Here is a 24,186-nt window from a genome sequence, read left to right as displayed (position 1 = left end):
CTGCAAACTACTGGGACCTCAAGGTGCTAAACCAGTTCTTACACATTATTTTCCTGTGTAAAGGGCAAGGGGTAGAGTTAGCGTACTCAGGTTTTCCCCTGTTTGGCAGTACTAGTGAGACTGTGTGTCAGCTTCCATCATAATCCCTTCCCCATCCCCCTAATTATATATAGTTGGGGTATGTATATACTTATGTACAGAATACATGTCCTCATGCCTGCCCTACTGCCTCTTCCAACTGTTGACATGTTCTCCCCATGTATATGTGAAAAACAAGTGTTGGAAAACAACATCTGGAAAAACACTGATGATTGTTCTCTAGCCTCGGGCTACTCCACCAGGAACAGTTAGCTCTTTGTCGGGGACATCAGCTGGACACATACAAACTGACTGGGGATTTCTTCTGGGCCTCTCTGCTTCAGAAACAAAATGAGAATTCACAAGGGGCTTGTGTTTATCTACAGATTAACTGCCCCCTTTCAAGGCAATACTTCTCTGTGCTTGTGACTGGGGTAAATTTGTTGAGATTTGCCAAACTGTTGTGGCTGGGTATAGTTTTTTACATGGCCTTCTCTACTGTGGAGAAAATCATTACTAGTACACACTTGACAGGAATGTTAGGGTGACAGAGTAATGTAACAGCTAACCTTACACAAGCACATGCCCTTGCATGGCTGTATCTCCTGAGCAAAGACCATGAAGTAGCAGCGTCTGCTTCTCTGAAAAGCCCTGGTGATTTTCCTGTTTGACCCAAGCAGAACACAGGTAAAATTGAGAGAGAGTTTACTCCCTAAAATAAAAGCACAAAGCATGCAGAGAACTGGTTCTGCATTTCAGGCTCCACTAGTAAACCACTCTTTACACCACCCCACTTCTGTGGCTTTAGAGAGCTTTGTGGCTTCAGAGGTAAGTTTGCAATTGCTATTTGGCAGGGGTTTGGGGTTTTTGATTCCCCCTTTTGGAACAGGAGTGTATCACACAGCATCCTGATGAAGTTCTCTGCAAGTGAAGTGTGTTTCCTGTTGAAAGTCATTCCCAGCTATTGATTTCAAATGCCCCAGAGAGCTTAGCTGAATTTGGCTGCAAGGAATTTGCACAAACCGTGACAAACACCGGAGGTGTGCTCAGAACTCAGACTGTGAAGTTTAATCTGCCCTATTGTGCTGGTACCTAAATATGTCTGGAGCTGCAGCTGGTTAAATGAAGAGTCCAGCTTCACTCTGTGTATTACAAGCAGGACAGAATTTCACAATAGCTTTGTATAACCCCTTTGTGCAGATATCCAAGGGCTAAGGGGGCTGATTAGTCTCAAATACCGCTCAAAACAGCCAGCCATTATAGAACACTCTCTGTCTTTCATAACATGCCAGCAGAAATCTCGTGAGGATGGTCTCAGCTTAGTTTGCAGTCAGATTTCCACCTACTATTTCGCCCCAGAGGTAAAAAGGAAAAGCTGTCATTCTGTACCATCACTCTCATGTAATCTGAGTCTGGGGGGAATGTCATTTACATGAAATTCTTTCTCCCAAGAGCACAAAATCTGCTGCTGACCCTGACATAAGTAGGCACAAAACTATGGAAACCCAGGGAAGTTACACAAGGGTGCAAAACTGTTTATGGAGCCAGATCACACCCTGGACCCAATGTTGCCTCGTAGGCAGTAAGTAGGTGGGGCTTTCAGCATTTGCGTGGGAGCTCTCCAATGAGACCCAGAAGAAGACAAGGCTACAACCTTTGGGTTTTCATAACGGCATCTCCCTCCAGTAGGGCTGAGGCATGGGCGGAGTTTGACGAAACTAAAATAAACACTGACACGCAGCATCTCGCAAGTATGTGCAGCCTCAGAAGGATAGACTGCAATAGCTAGAAGGACAGCTTAAAATGTAAGTACGTCTACTTTCTCTGCTTTCTTAATATAACTAGCGGCTTGTGGAATGGCATGTTCTGGCTACGCTTACTCATGGCATCAGTGTAACCTGCGAAGATGCATGCTGTGCTCTTTGGCCCATGTGTTAACAGCCGCAGAAAAAGCCTGGACATCCTACAGCAATATTTACATGAACAGATGGAAATCTCAAAGTTAAGCTTTCCTGTAGATTTAAAACTTAATTCAACTGTAAATATTTGGAGGATTCCTCTCAGTTTGTCCCCCCCCCCCCCCCCCAAGCATTGTTTTATGCAATTCAAAAATATTTCGTACATGCAGTCACCAACAGTACAGGCCACAAAGTTATAAAAGACAGAGCTGTGAGAGATCTAACCAGCAGTTAAGAAAAGGTGTGTCAGGGAGGGGTTGTAATTGGCAAGTACAGAGACAAGCCAGCTTGTACAGCAGCTACTACAACAGCAGGTGTTGAAATGGAGGAACGTTTACTTCTCTGTTTTCTAAAATACCCAGGGAGCACATGAAGAGCAGAAAGGTGTTTTCTATCAAGTTGTAGCAAGGAGAAATAGAAAGTGAAGTGACAGCAAAGCAGCAGCATCTTTGCCTTTGAAACGGCAATGGATAAAATAAATTACTGTGGGAAGTTTCAGTATAATTGCTCACATTTGCTTCTAATAAAATGATTGGCTTCCTTCTTTATTGTTATGCTTTGTTGATTTGTAAATACTATTAACAAAAAGTGTATTAGTGTACAACTGTCCAGCTTGGGACTATGCAGCAGTCTCCGGTGACGTCATTCTGGTAAAGAGTGCTGAGGATGTTCTATCAGGGAGGGGGACAGCGCCTGCTTTTAATCGCTGGCATCAGTCTCCTGCTGTGTGGTTCTCTGATCTTCCCTTGCGCTACGGTGACGACTGAAAGAGCTGCTAGAAAAAGCTTAACACGTGAGTGCTCTGTGCAGTACTTCTTTTAAGGACTGTAAGTGAAATCGGTGCCAGCACAGGTTTTTTTTGGTGGTTTTCTGATAAAAGCTTTTCAACCTCATAGATCCCAAAGACAAATATCCTTGTAGCCACCTCTAAACCAGGATACAGAAAGGGATTAATAGCATTCAACAGTAGTCTACATGTCATAGGAAAATGGAAACAGGTAAGAAGGTAGTGAGGTAGCACGAGGCAGTTCATTTTACAAAAACAGCTATTCACAATCGTCATGTTAAAGATGGCATAGCTTAAAGACTTCACCGCTGGAGGTGGGATATGCTGTGAATTGCATCAGTACCCCTTTAATACTGAAAGCCCCTGAAAAAAGTAGAGCCACGAGTGAGAGGGCAGTGGCTTCTTGTTGTGTGGGCAGCTATAAACAGTTGAGGAGGTGGAGAAACGAAAAATAACCTCAAAGTTTATTGTTACCCCAGAAACATGCAATTAAGTTATACCCTGAGAATACAATGTACTATGATCTAAGAATCAAGATAATTGCTGAACTAATTATGTGTTGTCTTTGCAACGTGAAGTGCAAAGGACATCGTAACGTAATAGAAAGCAGACTTTCCCAGGATATAGCTTATGCACTATGATCTGCCTGGTATAGACAAAGTCATAAAAGAAGGTTCCTAAAATCTCAAGACTTTTAACCAGATGCGATTATTTCAATAGCAATTTTGTTTATTTTTGCTTGATTTATTTTGGGACAATGAGCGGAAGTTGAGTGTTTTCATGTTTTCAGCTTTTTCCTTCCATGTGAAGGCTACCTAAGAAAGTAGCTACATATTCATAAATACAGAGAATCTCATCTATTCGCAGGACTCTGGGGCTAAAGGCCTTTAAGAAAGGCATCAGCTCTTATGAAAGGCCCAATAAAGTGATGGGCACAGTCAACACCCATTAACTCCAGTACCTTTTCATCCAGGAGAAAAGTAGCTGAACTCTTCAAGCCCTTTTTACTTACGGACTTCCACAAAACTGCCACTTGCAGAATCTCAACCTTCTGTTTTACAGCCAGGAAATGCCTTCACTTCATGGAGAAGTGAAGGCAGCATATCCTGAAAGATGAACACTCCCACATCAGCCTAGAGGCAGTTTCTTGGTCCTGGTTCTCTGTTGGTTCCTTCAGGGCTAAAAGGATTTCAGCCCTTTTTGTTGAATCATCGGGGATAAGTGGTAGAACCCAAGCCTTTCACAATTTCAGGGACAACTTCCTTTTAGAAAGCACCAGTCTTTTGCCTGAGCTTTTCCAGTCACTTCTCAAGCGTTACTGAAAGGTTGGAGACCAGAGGCTGAGGAAAAGCTTTTTGACAATTAGGCAGAAAAGCCCTAGCGCTTTCTTCTTCCACATGTATACTGCATTGATCGGAGAGAAGCCAATGAACTTTGTCTGCCTTTCAGCTCTGGCAAGATGATCAAATCCTTGAAGCAAACATTTCTGTCCCTGGATCTGCAGTCCCCTCGGTGGAGCTCAGCAGAGACAATGGTAACCGCTAAAGGCCAGGGGAAGAGAGCTCTCTGCAGTCAGGGTGCTGCAGAGCTAAGGTGGATTTGGGATTCTCAGTCTGACAAGCATGAAGGAGCTGGGGAGTGTTACTTTGGACACTGTTCACGCTTAATTGCAAAGGGGGAGAGGAACACCTATTTATAAGCTCTGAGGAGCTCAGCCTAAGGCAGAACAGCATGGTTTTGCAAGGGAGGCATCAAACAGTTTGACACTGGGGGCATGCCTAGAGTCTGCAGCGAAGAGGTTGCCCAGTGTTATGTCATTGCAACAGTATTTTCATGCAGATTTGGAAAAAACAGCTATTAATTTATGTCATCTTTAATATTCACCTCATGGTTACTATGACTTTTGCTACCTTTCAGGCAAAGGATTATGAACTACGTCAGTATGAGACAGCAAAGTGGGTCAGCACAGTCATTAGGGGAGAAACCCAGAAGGAGGCGATGCGCCAGGGCTTCTGGAAACTCTTCCACTACATCCAAGGGAAGAATGAGAAAGGTACAGTGCACTGGTTTTGAACCACAAGAAGCACAAATGGGAGATGAAGCTAGTAAATGAGCTGTAGGACAAAGCAGGTTCAATTTCCTGGCCTAACACCCCTGTGACTCCATTAGGCCATTATACCCCTGAGGCTGCCTTGGTTTCTGCTTTTGGGATAAGTCTGCATGACCCTTTACAGCAGCATTCAGGCACTGTCTTTGCTTGCAGCTTAGAACTCTTTCCCCCCCTCCTCTCCTCTAGAAATGAAAATTGATATGACTGTGCCAGTGACATGCCTGATAAAATCTGGCTGCGCAGACTTCAAGATCTCTTTCTTTGTGCCATTTGAACATCAGGACTCTCCACCACAGCCCACTGACTCAGATGTGTTTATTGAAGAGCGGAAGGCAGCACCCATCTTTGTCCGGTAAGCAGCACCAGCACAAATGAAGGCAGCTACTGAAAGGGGTTCATCTATTATGACTCTGGACTACTCTTTCTTACAGCTGATTTTTAACTGTGGATAGATCCTGCTGTTCAGAGCCTTGACTGGCAAAACCTGAGCATTTGGAAATCCTTATGCTTAGGTGTCTTACTAAGAACAAAAAGAAATGACCAAGTACACTTGCCCTTTCTGCGTGTATTAAAGCCACAGGCAACAATCCATGTCAGCTAATGCTCTCATAAGTGCAAATGACTTTGGCGGTTTGTCATCTTTTTTTTTTTTTTAAAATCCTACCTTTTAAAATAGCATACATAGCCATATGCTCCCCAACAGCTCCATAGTTTACCTAGTAACTACAAGCTGCATCAGAAGTGCTCAAACACTGCAATGCTTTGCAAGCCTGACGTTTCCTTCTGTGAAAATAAGAAGCAGGGGCTTGAACTCCTAACAAAAAATCTCTCCCTTTTCACTTCTCCCAGGTCCTTTGGTGGATTTGCCTCCCCAGAGAAATATGCTGAGGAAGCTGAAGTCTTGGCCAGAATCTTAAGAAACAGAGGCCAACCATTCCATGAAGACTTCTTTTATACTGCAGGCTATGACAGTCCCTTCAAGCTCTTCAACAGGCACAACGAAGTGTGGTATTTTAAAAAGTAATGTGGTGGTGGTGGGGGGGGAATATTAGGAGGCCACTAATCAGCTCTGAATGAAAACAGACCTTATTAATGGCTTTTGCTTTAGTGCAGAAGATATTTAATTTGCACAGGGACACAGGATCATGTCTAATTCATTTTCTCTAGGATGAAATACTAGCCTGGCTAAAAAAGTTTCAGCTCTTCTACAAGATGTAACTTACATTTAAGTAGACTGTACCTGCTGGAGTGGGAAGGAGATATGACAAACCTATTCCTCCTACTGAAGGGTTCTAGGGACCACTAATAATCTGAAAATATTCCTGCAGAAGTCTGGATGTCTAGTTTTACTTCTAATGAGAAGTGCTACAGCAATAGCTCAAGTGTTATGGAGAATGAGTTCTTCATAGAGCTGACTTTTCCCATATTGATATTGCTCCTGAGACAACAGAAAGATAGGGGAAATTAAATGAATTTTTCAGAGAAGAGACCTATCATAAATGAATTTTGGGAAGCAGCAATACCTTAGCAGGCTCTAGTGCCTCATAAGCAGTAACATTTTTAAATAGTATTATCAAAATCCCCCACCTCTCCACTCAACTATTTTTTTTTTCCCCTCATGGAAGCTGGATGCTGTCTTGCTCCAGACTAATGCCAGTAGCCATATTAGCCTAAGAGTCCAGTAGAAAAGGGTTAACAGTGTCCAAGCTGTATGTTTATTCTGTGCACACCATCTGTGCCTGAAAATGTAATACCAGGCTTACTGCTGGCCTGTAATTTTAGGAGCAAATACACAAGTAGTAGTGTTTAGCTTGCCTACAAAACACTAATTACTACTTCCATTATTTAGCTTTGTCCAGGTCTCAGTATTGGTCAGCTCAACCGCAGTCTGCATGCTAGCAATATCTGACCCCTAAGTTAAGACACTTGCAGGACTAGCATTTAAACTAGTTTAATCCCTGCTCTAAATCAAGCATTTAAAAGTAGGCTTGAGCTGTTCTACAGCAAGCTGTTCAAGTCAGAAAGCAGTTCACAACAACAGGTAGAGTTTACAAATTTTTATTCATTCCAATCAGTATCAGGCAAACATTACCAGTGTGGTAAAAAAATCTTGGCTTGTTTAATGCTGTTCATGCAAGAGTAACCCATTATTCTGCAATCTTCCACCTATTAAGACAGACATAAGAATCATTACAAGACACCAAACCAGCACAAGAAGCTTGCTTGGGAACAACTCAGACCTTAGATTTTCATCTCTGTTCAGAGAGAGAGTTCAGGCTAAGGTTATCATCATTTGTTCCAGCAAATAAATTTCATTATTACTACAGTTACACTCACCTTCTTGGTTCTTCATACAGCAGTTTCAAAGTTGCCTCCTCACCTAAAAGAAGAAACCACAATTAACATATGCAGTAGCACAACTGCTAAAAGCCCCACAGCAGCTTTGTAACCTCAGAGAAAAGTGGAACAGAAATGGTAATATCACAGCAATTCATTTGGCAGAATCAAATTTCATCAGTGGCTACAAATACTCCCAGAAGTTTTTAAACAGAATTCACCTGCTGCGTGGTCTTACCCAATGAGGTTGCAGACAGTACAGTCCTTCTTCCCTGAGAAAAAGATACATTCTTTCAGAATAAGAGACACCACTATATGCAAGTTTAATTATTTTTCTATGAAATTCTACTCACCAAACTAGTTTTACCTACAAAGAGGCTGCATTTCAGCTGGCAGCTGACAAGAACTTCAACTTGCAACACCAAAATGGGATATACAAAGCTTACAAATCCTAACTGAATTGGAAATACAGAATTACTAACATTGGAAGAACCAGGGAAAAGTACAAAGCTACTACTTGCTTTGTGATACTGTCTCTCCCCAACAGAAAGTTGTATTCAATGAGTTTTTATACCTAAAATACAAGTCTCAAATCATCTTCAAAACCTATCCTTCAAAGTGAGAAACAGTCTGTTGGAGGAAAAAAGTTTGTACAGCAGTCACCTAGAACTCAATCCTAAATTTGTGTACAGCCAACATAACCAAGATTAGCAAAAATTACTGAGCAGTGACAACCACAGCATATAGGGTTGGGGGTTGGTGCTTTTTTTTTTTAATTCAAGAGTGCAGTGTTATAGTGTAGGTTCACAGAATAGCCAGATACATCAGATATGAGTTATGATAAGAGTCATGTTTGCTGCTGTACATTCTGCTGTACTACATTATCAACAGTGTATTGGCTAAGTAGTAAAGGAGCTGAATCAGTGGAGACCATTTCCACTGTGTGAAGACATCCAGCAATGAAAACACAGTTTTTAGAGTCACTGAGGTCACATCTTCTGTTCATATACACAGAACTCTACATAAAGTTTACCATTGACTACAGTTCAGGAATTGTCAGGGTATCTGCTCAGAAAGAGCCCTTCCTTTTCAAGTCAAATTCAGAACTATGTAGAAGTGCATTCTTGCTTCAAGCACATCATGTTTATCCCCACAGTAGCTGAGTGGGAGAATCAGAACACAATAAAGGGAAGACAAGGCAGAGCTATTATAGTGGTGTCTAAAATTAGTCCTATCTAGGCATTTAGCACAAAGACAATATTCCAGTAATTGCCAAACACCATCTACTCTACACTTACCTCAGATGTAAGTCTTGTTTCTTACACAAACTCCCCACAAGCTTCACTCTGTAACAAGTGAAATTTTATTAACACACTACCCCTTGGCAGTGCTTCAAGAGTCAGTTTGAAAGTGGGTACTGTTTCAGCCCAAGAGTCCTCCTCAGCCTCTTTCAGAGAGATTCCCATTGCTTAGAATTAATCATCACAAACAGTACATGCTTACAGAAGCTTAATGTTTTGTTATTTTTGTTCCTTAGATGAGGACCTGACCTCAGCATTTCAGACCTTACCCCCAACCACATCTTCATTCACATCACATAAAAGCTCTAATCCAGCCATTACGACAAATAATCTACCACATTACTTCCAACTATTGAAGATCAGTGCTACTCCCTGCAAAAGCCCACTACTTAACCAGCAAAAAGTTAAAATAGCAAATAATTGTACTGGCTTTGGTCAGCACAAGCTTTGCACTGCCAGGTTACCACGCATTCTTTCTTATCAAGTAGAAACTTAAGCAGTCCACAGCAGTTACATATCTCAACTGTTCCATACTATTTCTTTTCAGTTACAGAAAGCAGTTAACATTTTTAAGGAGTAAACAAATCTTATGGCAACTGAGAAGCAAGCAGCTTACCAAGTAAGAAGCATCTGTCACCCAGTAGCCAGCAGTTCTCCCATTCTCAAATCTAGGATACACACATAAGAAAGTGTCAGTCCAATGCTGATGTTACTCTAAAGCCTCATAAGACTTCCAGAAACTCCTCTGTCCATTTCTGTTACAATCATCACTGTATCTTATCACTGTCTTTGGTCACAAAGTATGAGATTCAGTCCCTAGCACCTTGGGTAAGGGAACCCTGCAGGCTGCTGGTAACCTGTGATCTATTTGGCAGAGGTAAGAAAATCCTCAAGGAACCTTCTGCTTAATGCTGCAGCTACACTGCATTTAGAGGCCAGGATCTAGTAACTTACCCATCACCTATCACACAGTTCTGACCAGTCATAGGCATTTGCTGGCAACTTACTTTTGCTGGTAGCACTACCAACCACACCACTTCACAGCTTCACCACACCAGCCCTGGAACAAAGCAAAGTATCAGGACAGCACACAAGCAAGCATACAAGGATGAAATCTGGTCAGGTGCCTGAAGTCAGATAGAGCTAATTGCAGACCTCCATGATTAAAGTCAAGGTAGTCACATCTCATCACACAGGCAGCTCATGTTGTCAGTCACTGACCAGCTATCTACTTTAGGCTAAGGTTGCTATGGGGAAGAGGGCAAATACACAAACAGTGCTATCAGAGCAGCTTCATGAGCTCACAGGCACACAGTGAAGAGTTTGGCACAAACCAGCCTGTCAAGGCTGGGTCTTATCCAGCAGTTCTCCCCTTAAGCATCCTCCTGCTTTGGCTGAGATGCAAGCAGCAGCCAACACTGGCCCCTTGCACCTCCCCCCCAGCTTACATGCAGTTAAATACTCCACTTCTAGGCATATTTTTTTATGCTAATACTTGCAAAGTTAAAACAAGTACTTACATTGCAATGAGAAACATTTGGAAGCCTGCAAAGGAAGAGTTGCTATTAGACAGGGTCCAGCAGAAAGTTTTAGCATAGGAACAGTTCCAGTGAAATACTGTATCAGTGTTTCGTCAAGTTTTATCCTCACTGGGATCAGAGACCTGATTCAACATCATCTACAGTAGACTGCAACACTCCCACACCCTTCTACAAGGGGGGCCTAAAGCCATCTCCCAGCAATCTACCCAACACCCTTGAGATGCCAATTCAACTCCAGAGACTGCTGGAATTGCAGAAAGGAACAAACCTCTAAGTTGCAGAGTTCAGCGACATGAACTTTGCGTAAACACCTAAGTTGGCCTAAACCAGGAAAAGCATTTCAGATGCTAAATTCATACATAGTACTGCCACATACACCATTTAGTCTCAACAGGCACATTCTTTTAACATCGCAAAACAATTAATTAATGCTTTTATTGTGAAGCATAGGGGATCTGAAGGCACACTTAGGGTACTATTATCTTTGCTTCAGATTCTCCAGACACAAAATGGATTTGCAGACCCTCTTATCTCCAAAAGCAAACTCCCAAGCTCAAACACAGCACAGCAAAATGTAGCATCCATCTAAAAAATGATTTTCAGTTACCTTCAATTAGGAAGGCCTTGTCTTCAACATCAGCAACAGGTGAAATTGCTTTTCACACTGGAGGCACAGGTATCCTTTGTCCAGGGCAGCCTGCAAAGCCACAAAACACCTGCAGAACTTGGAGCACTAACACCAGATCAACCAAGATTTTGTTACTGAAATAGCAAATTTGCTCTGCTGTATTTGTGCTTAATTTCACAAGCACAACAGCCTACTCTATTTGTCCTACTAAATTTTTAATGTTTAGCCCATTTACTGATCTTCCAAAACAAATTTTCAAAACACATTCACAGAGCAAAAGAAAGTAGTGTTTCACCCTCACCTTTCCACATGAATTGTCTAACAGCCTAAGGTAGAGGAGGCTGCATCAGATAGGAGCGAAAGACAGTAACAGCGTGATCACCATGGGTCATCTGCTGAACTATGCTGTCATCACACACAGCCTTTTCACATATCAGGGATATAAATTAGTTTTTACAGATGCAGGCAATACAATATTTACCTTGCACAGCTTATAGCTTCATCACCCAGTGCCTGCAACAAAGGAAGAAAAAAAGTGACATTCTGTCAGCCTTCATGGCCAAGCTACACCTCCTAGCAAGAGATCACAAAAGTTAGATACATCAGATAGGAGCGAAAGACAAAGCTCTGCTCGTCACAGGATATTCTGCTGAACTATGCCATCATCATTGTATCTGCTTTGGAGTAGTAGTACCAAGCAATCACCTCTTGTGACAGCTTTGAAAAATTGAAGTTTTCCAAATAAAGCAAAGAAATATTTGAGAGTTTTTGAATACTAGCCAGTATCAATTGTTTCTGCATATTAGTGGAAACTAATCCCAAAGCACTTCCCTCCCATTTTACACATGCCACCCTTTCCACTACAGTTTAAGCAGCTCCATGGAAGAAACCCCTACAAAGACTACATGTTTCTCACCAGGTGACATTTCTTCTGCAAGTCTTCCAATTGCATGATTCAAATCCTGGAAGAAAAAAAAGCTTATGAAGTCTATTCAGAAGTCAAAACATCAAGGACAATTCCAAGTTGTTGTGCCTCAGAGGAAACTTGTGGTGGTAAAAGTGCTCATCATTCTCTTGGTCAAGAGTAGCAAATAAGTGTCATCATTGTGGCACAAGAAAGAAAACTTTGCTCTGGGAATAAAGTCTGCCTACTGATCTTATTAGAACAAAAGATGCTGTCTAGACAAACACCAAGCACCACTTTGTGTTGAATTTTCAAGAAGTACTTTTTACCTTGTGAAATATCATCAAGTCTCCATATTCAGTAGCAGATCTGGAAGAGACACAACAGTTTCAGCCACTTGTAGAACTAGGGGGAGTACCTCTGGCAGTGACACTAAGCATAGAAAAAAGCCTCAGCACAGAGTTTTTTCAGAAATCACTTCTGTCCACTACTCTTATACTGAAACCATCATAGGCTCTCTGATTTAGTTAACATAAATCCTGATAGTTATAGGTTTTCTGAAACATGCATCAGGCACTTTTCTCCAAACAACAAACTATTTATTGCTGTGGATGGTGAAACAGCAGTAACAAAGGAGAAAAAGGCATCTAGGGTACTATTGTATGTAGTCTGGTTAGAAGATGACTAGTGGTTCAGAAACCACAGGAGCCTCACATCCACTTTGCAGTACAAAGAAACAGGTGACATTCAGAACACTCAGATACGTTTTCCCAGAAGAGTGAGGACTGCCTGAAGAGACACCACAGGCAATTACTGGATTACAAACACTGGTCCTATAATCTCCTGAGATACAAGAGTACTTCACGCTAGTTGCTCTAAGTGTACCTACACATTATTTCTCCATTTAAACTCAGTATTTCAGAAGCAACACCTACCTGTTTCATAACCGTAAGAGGGAAGAGAGTAGCTGACACATCTTGAGCTGAAAACAAGAATGAAGATGTTCAAAACAGTACTGAGCCTTAGAGTAAATCTCTCCCCTGACACAATTTACACTTCAGCTCTTTGAAGAGACAAGGCCACAGAAATAATTGCTAGCCCATCATTTTAAGCAGGACAGAACCACTGAACATCTTAATTTTCTACAGCTTCAATTCTAGCGTATAAACACTGGGTCAGTCCTGCAGACATTAACTTCGACTGCTCAGAAATGACCACATGGTGTTTCAGCCATGCCAGACACACCACTACACACTATTCCATGCCCAGCTCAGATACGTTGGTATTCATCACCCTCTCAGATGTCCCTACCAACATAGTTTTCATCATGTGCAGGCACATGGAAGTCCAAGTGAACTATCATACCAGTTTGTTAACATGGGGCCTTTAATTGTAACACTTGGAAAGCTAACTATTACCCAGAGCACATGATACAGGTAAAGCTGTCTCCTCATTTACCAATAAGCTATATTCTGCAGGGGACAACCTCTACTCTCCCCAAAACAGAAGGGCTCTCCCCAGCCTGGCATCTGTTTCCAAGCATTAATTTACAGAGGAACAGGCAACCCTTAATCACACCACAACACTACTACATTTTGCACAATGCTTTCCATTTATCAGTCAAAGCTACCTCTCTAAAGCCTAGTGCAGAGTTAAAAAAAAAAAAAAAGAGAAACCCAACACTTATCTCTGCAGCAGGCACATGGCATCTCACCATCTTCCAGGAGCATTTCCCATGGGAAAAGGGTTCCCAGGTGAGACCCCGCAACAGGAACAGCACCCCACTTCTCACCAGACACCCCCAAGCTGTCACCCCATCAGACCCAAGCCCAGGCTGCAGGCTTGTTACCATAAAAGCCAGTTGAAGAAACTCTCCAAGACTCAATTTTGGAGTTTTAGAGCACACACTATTAAATGGGTTGTTGGTCTTTTGGGTTGAGACCCCTGGTGGTCATTTTCTTGGTGTCCTCTAACTGAACTCTCCCTTAAGGCATGCACAGTGCAGGTCATCCCAGGCAATTCATCTCTTCTTCCCAGTTAGCTGGCCCTAAACTGGTCCTGGCTGGTTTTAATCACAAAGCTCAGCAAGGCGAAAGGCTTCTTATCTATTTGTGCATACTATTAACAACGCTCAAGGTTTTTTCATCTTCTTCATACATACCAAAGTTTCGAAGTTGCTCAAGCAAGCCGAAATGAAGCACTACAGAGATACACCGGAGTCTTCTATCTCCAGCCTTTACTCAAGGCATCAACTCCCCCCTTTTATTGAGACTTTGGACCTACAAATCCAAAGCCTCAATATTTAAACTTAACTTTCATGTACAATTGACTACAATAACTTCAGCACTTAATCATGATACAGGCTAAGATGCACACATAAATTATAACTATTATAATAACAAATTCTTTAGCCATGTCCAATTTGGTAGCCATGAGGTAAGTTTATGCCATAACTCTTCAAATCCCCAGGACCTATCATCCTTCAAAACTTGATGCAATATTTGTTTGCTCCCAAATTTCTGCTAAATTGGTAGAAATTCTACCACCTTGGTCCACATATAGCTAGTATTAATAATTGTGCAAACACCTCCCTGTGAAGCCAACAGCAAGTCAAGAGCCATTCAGTTTTGCATCACTACTTGGGATAAAGGAGACACTTCAATTTGCAGTGCCTGCATAGCATCAATGGTTCTGTTCTCAATGTCTTCTATTACAGCTGATACATTTACAATTGCCTTCTCCAATTCAAGGAAGAAACCATCTGACAAAACTACGGAATCCTGAAGGACAATCTGCAATGGGATTATGAACCCCCCTGGTTCTTTTGAGAAAGGTCCTCACCCATCTGCTCTGTTTATGTAGTTTGTCAATTATTGTCATATTGGGAACTACGGCCACCAATGTACATGCTCCTTGCCAACTGGGAGGTAGTATTTTCCAAGCATTTATTCCACTGTATTGGTTTTGTGTGGCAAGGTTTTGGTAGCGGGTGGGGTTACAGGGGTGGCTTCTGTAAGAAGCTGCTGGAAGCTTCCCCTGTGTTCGAGAGAGCCCATACCAGCCGGCTCTAAGACAGACCCGCCGCCGGCCAAGGCCAAGCCAATCAGCGATAGTGGTAACGCCTCTGTGATAACATTTTTAAGAAGGAAAAAAAGTTGGGACGGCGGTATTCGGCAGCCGGAGAGAGGAGTGAGAACATGTAAGAGAAACAACCCTGCGGACACCAAGGTCAGTGAAGAAGGAGGGGGAGGAGATGCTCCAGGCGCCGGAGCAGAGATTCCCCTGCAGCCCGTGGTGAAGACCATGGTGAGGCAGGCTGTCCCCCTGCAGTCCATGGAGGTCCACAGTGGAGCAGATATCCACCTGCAGCCCGTGGAGGACCCCACGCCGGAGCAGGTGGGTTCCCGAAGGAGGCTGTGACCCCGTGGGAACCCCGCGCTGGAGCAGGCTCCTGGCAGGACCTGCGGATCTGTGGAGAGAGGAGCCCACAGAGCAGGTTTTCTGGCAGGACTTGTGACCCCGTGGGGGGCTCACGCTGGAGCAGTCTGTGCCTGAAGGACTGCACACTGTGGAAAGGACCCATGCTGGAGCAGTTCGTGAAGAACTGCAGCCCGTGGGAAGGACCCACGTTGGAGAAGTTCGTGGAGGACTGTCTCCCGTGGGTGGGACCCCACGCTGGAGCAGGGGAAGAGTGTGATGAGTCCTCCCCCTGAGGAGGATGAAGCGGCAGAAAATAACGTGTGATGAACTGACCGTAAACCCCATCCCCGTCCCCCTGTGCCGCTGGGGGGGGGTGGTAGAGAATCCGGGAGTGAAGTTGTGCCCGGGAAGAAGGGAGGGGTGGAGGGAAGGTGTTCTGAGATTTGGTTTTATTTCTCATTACCCTACTCCGGTTGATTTGTAATAAATCAAGTTAATTTTTCCCCAAACTGAGTCTGTTTTGCCCGTGATGGTAATTGGTGAGTGATCTCTCCTATCCTTATCTCGACCCACAAGCTCTTTGTTATATTTTCTCTCCCCTGTCCAGTTGAGAAGGAGGGGGAGTGATAGAACAGCTCTGGTGGGCACCTGGCATCCAGCCAGGGTTAACCCATCACAGTCTTTTTGGTGGAGAATGCGGGCAAGTGAGGAATTTGAGATAAGGATAGTAACTGAGAGAGGTAACGGGCAAAACATGGACTGAACGCAGCTAGAGAGTTAAGAGCTGCATGACGAGCGGGGAATTTTTATTGTTGTAATTGTGGTGAAGAGACGAGGGGTGGATTGTGTGTAAATTGTCCACTTTTTGTCGGTTTTGTGATGATATTATTTTGATTTTGGTGTGGGGAATTCTTTTTTGTTGATGTGAGTGAAGATTTTGTGTGATGAATGTAGATTTTAATGATAGTTCTTAAAAATGTGATGCACAGAGGCGAGGGGTGGAATGTATTGGTTTTGTGTGGCAAGGTTTTGGTAGCGGGTGGGGTTACAGGGGTGGCTTCTGTAAGAAGCTGCTGGAAGCTTCCCCTGTGTTCGAGAGAGCCCATACCAGCCGGCTCTAAGACAGACCCGCCGCCGGCCAAGGCCAAGCCAATCAGCGATAGTGGTAACGCCTCTGTGATAACATTTTTAAGAAGGAAAAAAAGTTGGGACGGCGGTATTCGGCAGCCGGAGAGAGGAGTGAGAACATGTAAGAGAAACAACCCTGCGGACACCAAGGTCAGTGAAGAAGGAGGGGGAGGAGATGCTCCAGGCGCCGGAGCAGAGATTCCCCTGCAGCCCGTGGTGAAGACCATGGTGAGGCAGGCTGTCCCCCTGCAGTCCATGGAGGTCCACAGTGGAGCAGATATCCACCTGCAGCCCGTGGAGGACCCCACGCCGGAGCAGGTGGGTTCCCGAAGGAGGCTGTGACCCCGTGGGAACCCCGCGCTGGAGCAGGCTCCTGGCAGGACCTGCGGATCTGTGGAGAGAGGAGCCCACAGAGCAGGTTTTCTGGCAGGACTTGTGACCCCGTGGGGGGCTCACGCTGGAGCAGTCTGTGCCTGAAGGACTGCACACTGTGGAAAGGACCCATGCTGGAGCAGTTCGTGAAGAACTGCAGCCCGTGGGAAGGACCCACGTTGGAGAAGTTCGTGGAGGACTGTCTCCCGTGGGTGGGACCCCACGCTGGAGCAGGGGAAGAGTGTGATGAGTCCTCCCCCTGAGGAGGATGAAGCGGCAGAAAATAACGTGTGATGAACTGACCGTAAACCCCATCCCCGTCCCCCTGTGCCGCTGGGGGGGGGTGGTAGAGAATCCGGGAGTGAAGTTGTGCCCGGGAAGAAGGGAGGGGTGGAGGGAAGGTGTTCTGAGATTTGGTTTTATTTCTCATTACCCTACTCCGGTTGATTTGTAATAAATCAAGTTAATTTTTCCCCAAACTGAGTCTGTTTTGCCCGTGATGGTAATTGGTGAGTGATCTCTCCTATCCTTATCTCGACCCACAAGCTCTTTGTTATATTTTCTCTCCCCTGTCCAGTTGAGAAGGAGGGGGAGTGATAGAACAGCTCTGGTGGGCACCTGGCATCCAGCCAGGGTTAACCCATCACATCCACATAACCAATACCAACCGCTTCCTTCTGGGACTGGGAGGCCAATATAACTTCACATATTTACATGACTTAGTGTGGGCCTCCAATATGATCCGGTCCTATTACATCCTGAGAAACATCCTACAAAAGTTTAGTTATTTTGATTGGCAGTGTAATTATCACAGCCATCATCTCCAGATCTAAGGGAATAGGAACTTAGAGAGTCATTACCTGGCCCATATAAGCATACGGTGGAATTCAGATTATCTTTTATCATGGTGACTTGCAACTTTTCTTCTTGTCTTTTTCCAAAAAGGCTTGGCCACCATGCATTGTCTGGATGTCCCATACCATATTGTGGATTGTTAAATAATGATTTATTTATTGGTAGTGGTACTCCTATCAAGGGTAGGCCTTGGCCTTCTCCTGAATTTGGCATTTGGGTACAAATCCAACAATCACTTTTACAGAGTATTTGGGTTATATTCTGTGTTAGGATTAAATGGAGGTTTTTATCCCAAGGTGATGTCTGGCACACTTGACTCATTGCTACCATAATTGTTACAAACAAAACATAAAATTCAGTCATAATCTTCTCAATTTCAGCTTAAGGGGAGACTGTTGTTCAACTGTCCACAAAGTGGGAGCCCTTTTACTTCTGGAGTAATGAATCCACAGCCCTTTCCCCTGGACCTTGACAGCTATGTAAGTTGTCAAGAGTACTTGGAATGGTCCCTTTCCACTTTTCAGTTAGCAGCTCTGAATTCCACCACTTGATGTAGACCCAGTCTCCAGCTTGAAATGAATGGGCTGGTGTATCAAGTTCCAAAGGCTTGCTTGTTGTCACATACTTTTGCAATTCCTGTAAAGCCTGTCCCAAAGACATTAAGTAATTACTTAAAGCCGTTTCCCCTTTAAGGTGGATTGTCCCTGGTATATGTGGAGCCTAGCAAGGCCTTCTATAACATAACTCATAAGGGCTCAAGCTGCTTTTACCATGAGGTTATATTCTAATTCTTAACAGCGCTGAAGGTAATGCTTGTACACAAGTCACTATATTTCCTGACATTTTTCCAATTTGCAAGTGTATAGTTCATTCTTTCTACTTTTCCACTTGATTGTGGCCTATAAGGGGTATGGAGATCCCATGCTATGACTAAGTTTTTGCTCAATTGTTTTATAACTTCAGCAACAAAACATGGTCCTCTATCTGAGGACATTCCTAAAGGAACACCGAACCTTGGGATAATTTCTTTTAACAAGATTTTAGTTACTTCCCTAGCTCTGTTGGTGAGATAGGGAAAAGCCTCTGGCCATCTGGTAAAAATGTCAACTAGAACAAGGATGTATCTATATCCCCCCTTTCTAGGTAAGTCTGTAAAATCAATTTGCCAATAATCTCCTGGGAACTTCCTCCTTTTGTAACCCCCCAAATTAACTTATTGCTGGTATTTAGGTTATTTTTACAACAAATTTCACATTTTTCTGTAATAGATTGGATAATTTCTGTCATTGCCTGGCTTAACTATTTTTTGATGATATTTTGCTAAATTTTCAGTTCCCCAATGTACTTTATTATGTTCTCACCTAGCAATTTCTCTCATTAATGAGGGTGGAATTACTACTTGCCCTGTGGGCCTAACAGCCCACCCAGCTGTTTGTTACTGTGCCTGTAAGGCCTCCATTAATTTGGCATCTTTATTATCATATTTAGGTGGTGTTTTAGGTAAAGTTATTTCTTCTTCTGGTAATAATGCCATGATGCCTGTTTCTGCAGCCTCTTTGGCAGCTTATTGATTTACCTATTTCTGGTGGCTCCTTCCTGTTTGATGGGCTTTGTAATGCATTATTGCAACTGTTGTCAGTTTTTGGATGCTCTCTAATAGTTCTTGTATTTGTGCAGCATGCTTGATTTCAGTTCCTTGTGCCAATAGTAGTTCTCTCTCTCCAGATGGCTCCATGGGCATGTACAATTCCAAAAGCATACTTAAGAGTCTGCCCAGATATTAACCTTTTTCCCTTCACTCAGTTCCAATGCTCAAGTTTAGTTCTGCCTTTTGGCCTGATGATTTGGGAGATAAGGCTCATGCCTCTACTATGCCATCCAAGCTCATAACAGCATATCCTGACAATCTCTTCCCATCACGAAGAAAACTACTGCCATCAGTATATAACTCCCAGTCTGGATTTTCCAATGGAGTATCTTTAAGATCCAGACAGCTAGGATATGTTTCTTCCACTGTTTGTAAGCAATCATGTTCTGGTCGACAGTGGAGAGAAACACTGCAGGACTGACAACTGAAGTAGTCTTGAGATCAATGTCATCTTGTTCCAGTACTACTACTTGGTATTTCAGCATACAGCTGGTGGACAACCAATGCTGCCCTTTTTGTTCCAAAACTGTGGCTACCGTATGTGGTACAGAGTGACCTTTTGCCCTAAAGTAAGTTTTCGAGCCTCTTGAATTAATAATACTGCGGCTGCTACTGCTTTGAGGCAGCTGGGCCGTCCCTAGCTCACATTGTCCAAATGTTTGGAAAAATATGCTACAGCTCTCCATTACCCCACTAAAAACTGTGCCAGAACCTCTAGTGCCACTCGTCATCGCTCATAAAATGAAAAGTTCAAAAAATTTTGTCACATCTGGCAATCTCAGGGCAGGGGCTATCATGAGAGTTTCAGTTGTTTAAACGCAGCTCTGATGTCATTTGTCTATTCAAGAGTCCCTTTTCAGGAGTCTTTTAGTAATTCCTAAACAGGTTTTACCAACAGTCCATTATTTACAACCCACAGGCGACACCATCCCGTCATGCCTAGAAATTCTTGCAGTTCTCTTGGTGTACACGGCTCAGGGAGGCAGCAAATGGCTTCTTTCCATTCAATTCCCAATCTCTCTGCCCTTTTAGAATTTCAAAGTCCAGATAAATGACCATTTCCTGGACAATTTGCACCTTTTCCTTTGCTACTCTGTATCCGCTAAGTCCCCAAAAGTTCAAGAGGCTTATGGTCAAAGAAAAGCATTGTTCAAGTTTCTCCTGCAATTAGGATGTCATTTACATATTGTAATACAGTTCCCTGTCCATTTTCTTTCCTCCAAATCTCCAATTCCTTCACCAGCTGATTTCCAAAAATAGTTGGACTGTTCTTGAAGCCTGGTGGTAGAACAGTCCAAGTATATTGTGTCTTCCACCCTGTTTTGGTATTTTCCCACTCAAAAGCAAAAAGCTCTTGACTTTCAGAATCCAAAGAAATGCAGAAAAAGGCATCTTTCAGATCTAAAACCATGAACCAGGCTTGTTCACTGGTGAGGGCAGTTAGTTATGTATAAGGGTTTGCAACTACCAGATGTCTATCTTGTACTATCTGATTGTCGCTCTAAGATCTTGAATCAAATGATAATCTTTTCCATTAGCTTTCTTTACTGGTAAGATAGGTGTATTGTATTTTGACTCACATTCTATCAGCAACTTGTATTTAAAAAAATTTTTGAACTATTGGTATCAAGCCAGTTCTTGCTTCTAATTTTAAAGGGTATTGTTTCTTACCAGTAACAATCCTGGGTTTAGATTAATTCTTGCTGGTTCCTCCCTTAGACCTTCCTGGAACTCCTCCTGCCCAAACGATGGGAATCACTGCATCTTCTATTTCCTCGAGGTATCTTGTCCCTTTTGGGGTTTATATCCTGTAACAACAAGGCTGTGGCTTCAACACGTTTAGATTCTGGGATTAAAATTTTAACTTCCCCATCCTTGAATCTGATTTCAGTGTCTACCTTTTCAAGTAAATCTCTACCCAGTAAAGGTTTTGAGAATTTGGCAAATCTAAAAACTGGTGAGTAACCCATTGTTTTCCAAGTTTAAATTTCAGGGATTTGAAAAAAGGCCAGGTCTCACAAGTCCCTGCCACACCAATGACATTTATGCTTTTGTTACTTAAATTTCCTTCTAGTGTATTTAAGACTGAATATGTAGCCCCAGTGTCAACTAAAAAGTCCATTTCCTCACCTCCCAGCTTTGCTTTAACCAGACGTTCTGCTGGGAGAGGTTCCTCCAGTCCCTGTCAATCCTCTCCCATTGTAAGTAAAGGAGTCAGAGAGGTATTTCATTTCAAGAGGGGACAATCATTCTCCCAGTGTCCTTCCTTTTTACAGTAAGCGCATTGATTTTCTTCCAGGGGGCCTGGGATTATGTGATGGCATAAAGCCTCCCCTTCCTGGGCCTCTTCCAGGGTACAATCCTCCTCTTTGACCACCCTCCAATACTGCTGTCAGCCTACTGCTTGTCATTTCCTTAAGCCTCTCCCTACTTTCATACACAATCCAAGCTACATCTAGCAATTTGCCTAGATCTCGAGCATCATTTCCTTGTAGCTTCTGCAACTTTCTCCTTATGTCATCTGAATAAAGGAGCTAGTTGGTTTCTTCCTTCCTCCAAATCAACATTTATAATTGTATACTTAAGAGCAACTTCTTTCAATTTGTTCATAAAATCAGTAGGACATTCTTCCCGATCTTGTTTAATTTCATACAATTTGAACCAATTAATAGCTTTAGGTATCACATTTCAAATACCAAGCAAAATCCACTTTTGATATTGATACAGAAGCTGCCTTGATCTTGGTATATTTGGATCCCAGTTTAGCTCTACAGAAGGAAAATGGACCTCAACAGTCCCTGGCAAAGTTCCCAAAGCAACTTGCACCTCCACTTGTATTTTATCTGTTCTACATATTGAACAAAATTTGCATGATTGCTTCAATATCTTTCCAATCGGGATCTTGGGTTTTAATCATCATTTCAACAGCACTAGCTACCCTATCCGGATCATCCCTATAACTTCCAGCAGCTAATTTCCAATTAAGGTCAGTAATTGAAAATGGAACTTTCACAGTCACCAGTCCCTCATTTCCCACAGCTTGTCACAGGGGTGCCTGGATAACTTCCCCTTGCTTGCCTTTCATTCGCCTGGCTATTGGGCTAAAACCCTCAGCCCCCAGGACTGACTCATCCCCTTGAGGGTGACATTTTCACAGCTTTCTCCATTCTCTGCCCCTGGGACATCATACACAGTATTTGAGGTTCCCAACCTTCATGCAGGGGCTATTAAATCAATATCATCCTCCTTTTGCTTGGAAACTTTTAAACACTACAGGCAGAACAACACCTTTTCAAAGTTTTACCTTTCTCCAAAGCTAAGACAAGGGGATCACTAGGTACAAGATATATACCACATTCCTTTTGCCATTCCAGATGTCTCCTCAAAGTTAAGACCATATCCACACACAACACTTCATCCCACTCTCCTTCTCTCCTCAAGAATAACATTAATTGTAATAGGGTGTTACAATTTAACATACCATTCATAGGCCACTCTTCCCCATCATCCACTTTACAGTGGCAACCACTGATTACAGCACTTAAATCTTCCCTTGTCGTGACCCCAACCGGGGGTCCAGCAATCTGTTTCCTATGTTTAAAGATACACCCCAAAGGTGACTTTTCCAGGATGCCTCCCTTAGACGATCTTCTACCCATATTAAATATAAGTAGCAAGATAGCTATACGATCCAAGTAAACAGAAACAAATCCATAATTCCAATAGCCAAGTTCCGATAACCAAACCACAATTCAGAGACCAAGTCAAGACAGCCAAGTTGGGGACTTATAACCCCTCTAGCCAAGCCAGAACCCGGGCTTATCAGAACAAATCCAATAGGTACCTTTCCAGCCCAACCCTGGATAGCTTTCACTGCATCTTATGGGCAGGCAACCAAAAACCAACAGATAGAATGCCTTTAAACTTACCAGGGGTCTTACTTCGAGCTCTTTGGTCCAGGGATTAGTGGCTCTCCCCAAGAATCCCTCGGTGCTGGCTGGAGGTCCCATAATCCCACGGATCTGTTGGTCTAGAAGCAGGGTTCCACAGGCGTCACCAAAACTGTTACTGTAAAAGCCAGTCAAAGAAACTCTGTAAGACTCAATTTTGGAGTTTTAGAAAGCAGGCATTCTCTTATTGCAGTGCTGGATGCACAGGGGATAGCTCCTCCTAGTGTATATACCGCTACCTACAGCAAGCAAAGCTTATGTTGTTCTAATACATATTCATTACATTTCCCGGAATTGTCGCACATATTCATGCTATTTCTCAGAAATTGCTTATACAGTGTCCACCCTTTTGGGCATGCACTATTAAATGGGTCAGTGGTCTTTTAGACCCTCTGGTGGTCCTTTGAACCCTCCCTTAAGGCATGTGGGTCATCCCAGATTGTTCATCACTTCTTCCCAGTTAGCTGGCCCTAAACTGGTCCTGGCTGGTTTTAATCACAAAGCTCAGCAAGGCGAAAGGCTTCTTATCTATTTGTGCATACTATTAACAGCGCTCAAGGTTTTCTCATCCTTTTCGTACATACCAAAGTTTCGAAGTTGCTCAAGCAAGCCTAAATGAAGCACTACAGAGATACACCGGAGTCTTCTATCTCCAGCCTTTATTCAAGGCATGAGGCTCAGCCTCCCCGCAGGGCTCACGCACAGGGCAGGCACGACCCAGCCCTCCTCACAGGCCGCGGGATGACGGGCCTCAAGGCCGAGGCTCCAGGGGCCCGCCATCTCCCTAGGGCCTGCGCGGGCCTCCCCTTCCCACAGCCCCCCTATGGGGGCTCCACGGGACCCCCTTTCCCACACGATCCCCTAGTGGGGTCTCCGCTAAACTGCCCTGCCCCTCCGCACCCCCACCCCGGGGTCGCCACGAGGCGGAGTCCCCTCAAAACTCCCCAGCGGCCTAGGCCGCAGGCCGGGCCCCAGCGACCCAATCCACCTCCATCCTCCCCCGCCAGCGCCCATGGACGACCAAGCCCTACCCGCAGCGCCTCCACACCGTCCCCCGGAGCGGCGCGGGCCCACACCGGGCGGGAAACCCCCTCCACTCACCAGCAGCTCCGCGCCCGGCGCTCCCTGCCCGTCAGCGCCACAGGCCGAAAAGACCGCTTTCTCCCCTC

At 43.7% G+C, this 24,186-nt stretch overlaps 1 protein-coding gene, 1 long non-coding RNA gene and 7 other non-coding genes across 15 annotated transcripts; 1 reads left to right on the top strand and 8 right to left on the bottom strand.

The window, feature by feature from the left end:
• Positions 1–1,363: 1,363 nt before the first annotated feature.
• Positions 1,364–7,259, top strand: HEBP2 (heme binding protein 2). The gene is made up of 5 exons (XM_052801687.1): positions 1,364–1,883; positions 4,273–4,357; positions 4,741–4,876; positions 5,120–5,285; positions 5,783–7,259. Exons 2-5 carry the CDS (start codon positions 4,283–4,285, stop codon positions 5,955–5,957), a joined length of 552 nt encoding a protein of 183 aa, XP_052657647.1. The 5' UTR covers positions 1,364–1,883; positions 4,273–4,282; the 3' UTR covers positions 5,958–7,259.
• On the bottom strand, positions 6,976–24,171 carry LOC128148159 (uncharacterized). Of its 7 annotated transcripts, XR_008237192.1 has the most exons (14): positions 24,049–24,157; positions 22,997–23,135; positions 20,739–20,875; positions 12,580–12,626; positions 11,974–12,013; positions 11,657–11,702; positions 11,222–11,253; positions 10,092–10,809; positions 9,579–9,631; positions 9,188–9,239; positions 8,569–8,616; positions 7,509–7,542; positions 7,271–7,313; positions 6,976–7,099 (listed from the first exon to the last, which is right to left on the bottom strand). It is a non-coding gene; the product is annotated as an uncharacterized LOC128148159 (long non-coding RNA). The 7 variants fall into 7 exon arrangements; XR_008237190.1 differs by lacking the exon at positions 9,188–9,239 and having other exon boundaries at positions 24,049–24,171; XR_008237191.1 differs by lacking the exon at positions 9,188–9,239 and having other exon boundaries at positions 24,119–24,163.
• LOC128148659 (small nucleolar RNA SNORD47) lies at positions 7,381–7,456 on the bottom strand. Its single transcript, XR_008237352.1, has one exon. It is a non-coding gene; the product is annotated as a small nucleolar RNA SNORD47 (small nucleolar RNA).
• On the bottom strand, positions 8,686–8,764 carry LOC128148650 (small nucleolar RNA SNORD79). Its single transcript, XR_008237344.1, has one exon. It is a non-coding gene; the product is annotated as a small nucleolar RNA SNORD79 (small nucleolar RNA).
• LOC128148662 (small nucleolar RNA snR60/Z15/Z230/Z193/J17) lies at positions 11,079–11,164 on the bottom strand. Its single transcript, XR_008237355.1, has one exon. It is a non-coding gene; the product is annotated as a small nucleolar RNA snR60/Z15/Z230/Z193/J17 (small nucleolar RNA).
• On the bottom strand, positions 11,335–11,417 carry LOC128148661 (small nucleolar RNA snR60/Z15/Z230/Z193/J17). The gene has a single exon (XR_008237354.1). It is a non-coding gene; the product is annotated as a small nucleolar RNA snR60/Z15/Z230/Z193/J17 (small nucleolar RNA).
• Positions 11,771–11,852, bottom strand: LOC128148649 (small nucleolar RNA SNORD24). The gene has a single exon (XR_008237343.1). It is a non-coding gene; the product is annotated as a small nucleolar RNA SNORD24 (small nucleolar RNA).
• Positions 12,092–12,160, bottom strand: LOC128148666 (small nucleolar RNA SNORD75). The gene has a single exon (XR_008237359.1). It is a non-coding gene; the product is annotated as a small nucleolar RNA SNORD75 (small nucleolar RNA).
• LOC128148660 (small nucleolar RNA SNORD74) lies at positions 12,906–12,983 on the bottom strand. Its single transcript, XR_008237353.1, has one exon. It is a non-coding gene; the product is annotated as a small nucleolar RNA SNORD74 (small nucleolar RNA).
• Positions 24,172–24,186: the final 15 nt, after the last annotated feature.

The sequence above is a fragment of the Harpia harpyja genome, chromosome 11, assembly GCF_026419915.1.
Source record: "Harpia harpyja isolate bHarHar1 chromosome 11, bHarHar1 primary haplotype, whole genome shotgun sequence".
Lineage (NCBI taxonomy): Eukaryota > Metazoa > Chordata > Aves > Accipitriformes > Accipitridae > Harpia > Harpia harpyja.
Note: the sequence above shows the minus strand (reverse complement) of the source record. Positions and strands in the feature narration are given on the sequence as shown.

Bases quoted from the DNA above. Each gene is read 5' to 3' on its own strand.
- HEBP2 (XM_052801687.1), top strand. From the start codon at position 4,283: ATGATCAAATCCTTGAAGCAAACATTTCTGTCCCTGGATCTGCAGTCC. The intron at 4,358-4,740 runs GTAACCGCTAAA...GCTACCTTTCAG, and splicing joins GGAGCTCAGCAGAGACAATG to GCAAAGGATTATGAACTACG. The intron at 4,877-5,119 runs GTACAGTGCACT...CCTCTCCTCTAG, and splicing joins CCAAGGGAAGAATGAGAAAG to AAATGAAAATTGATATGACT.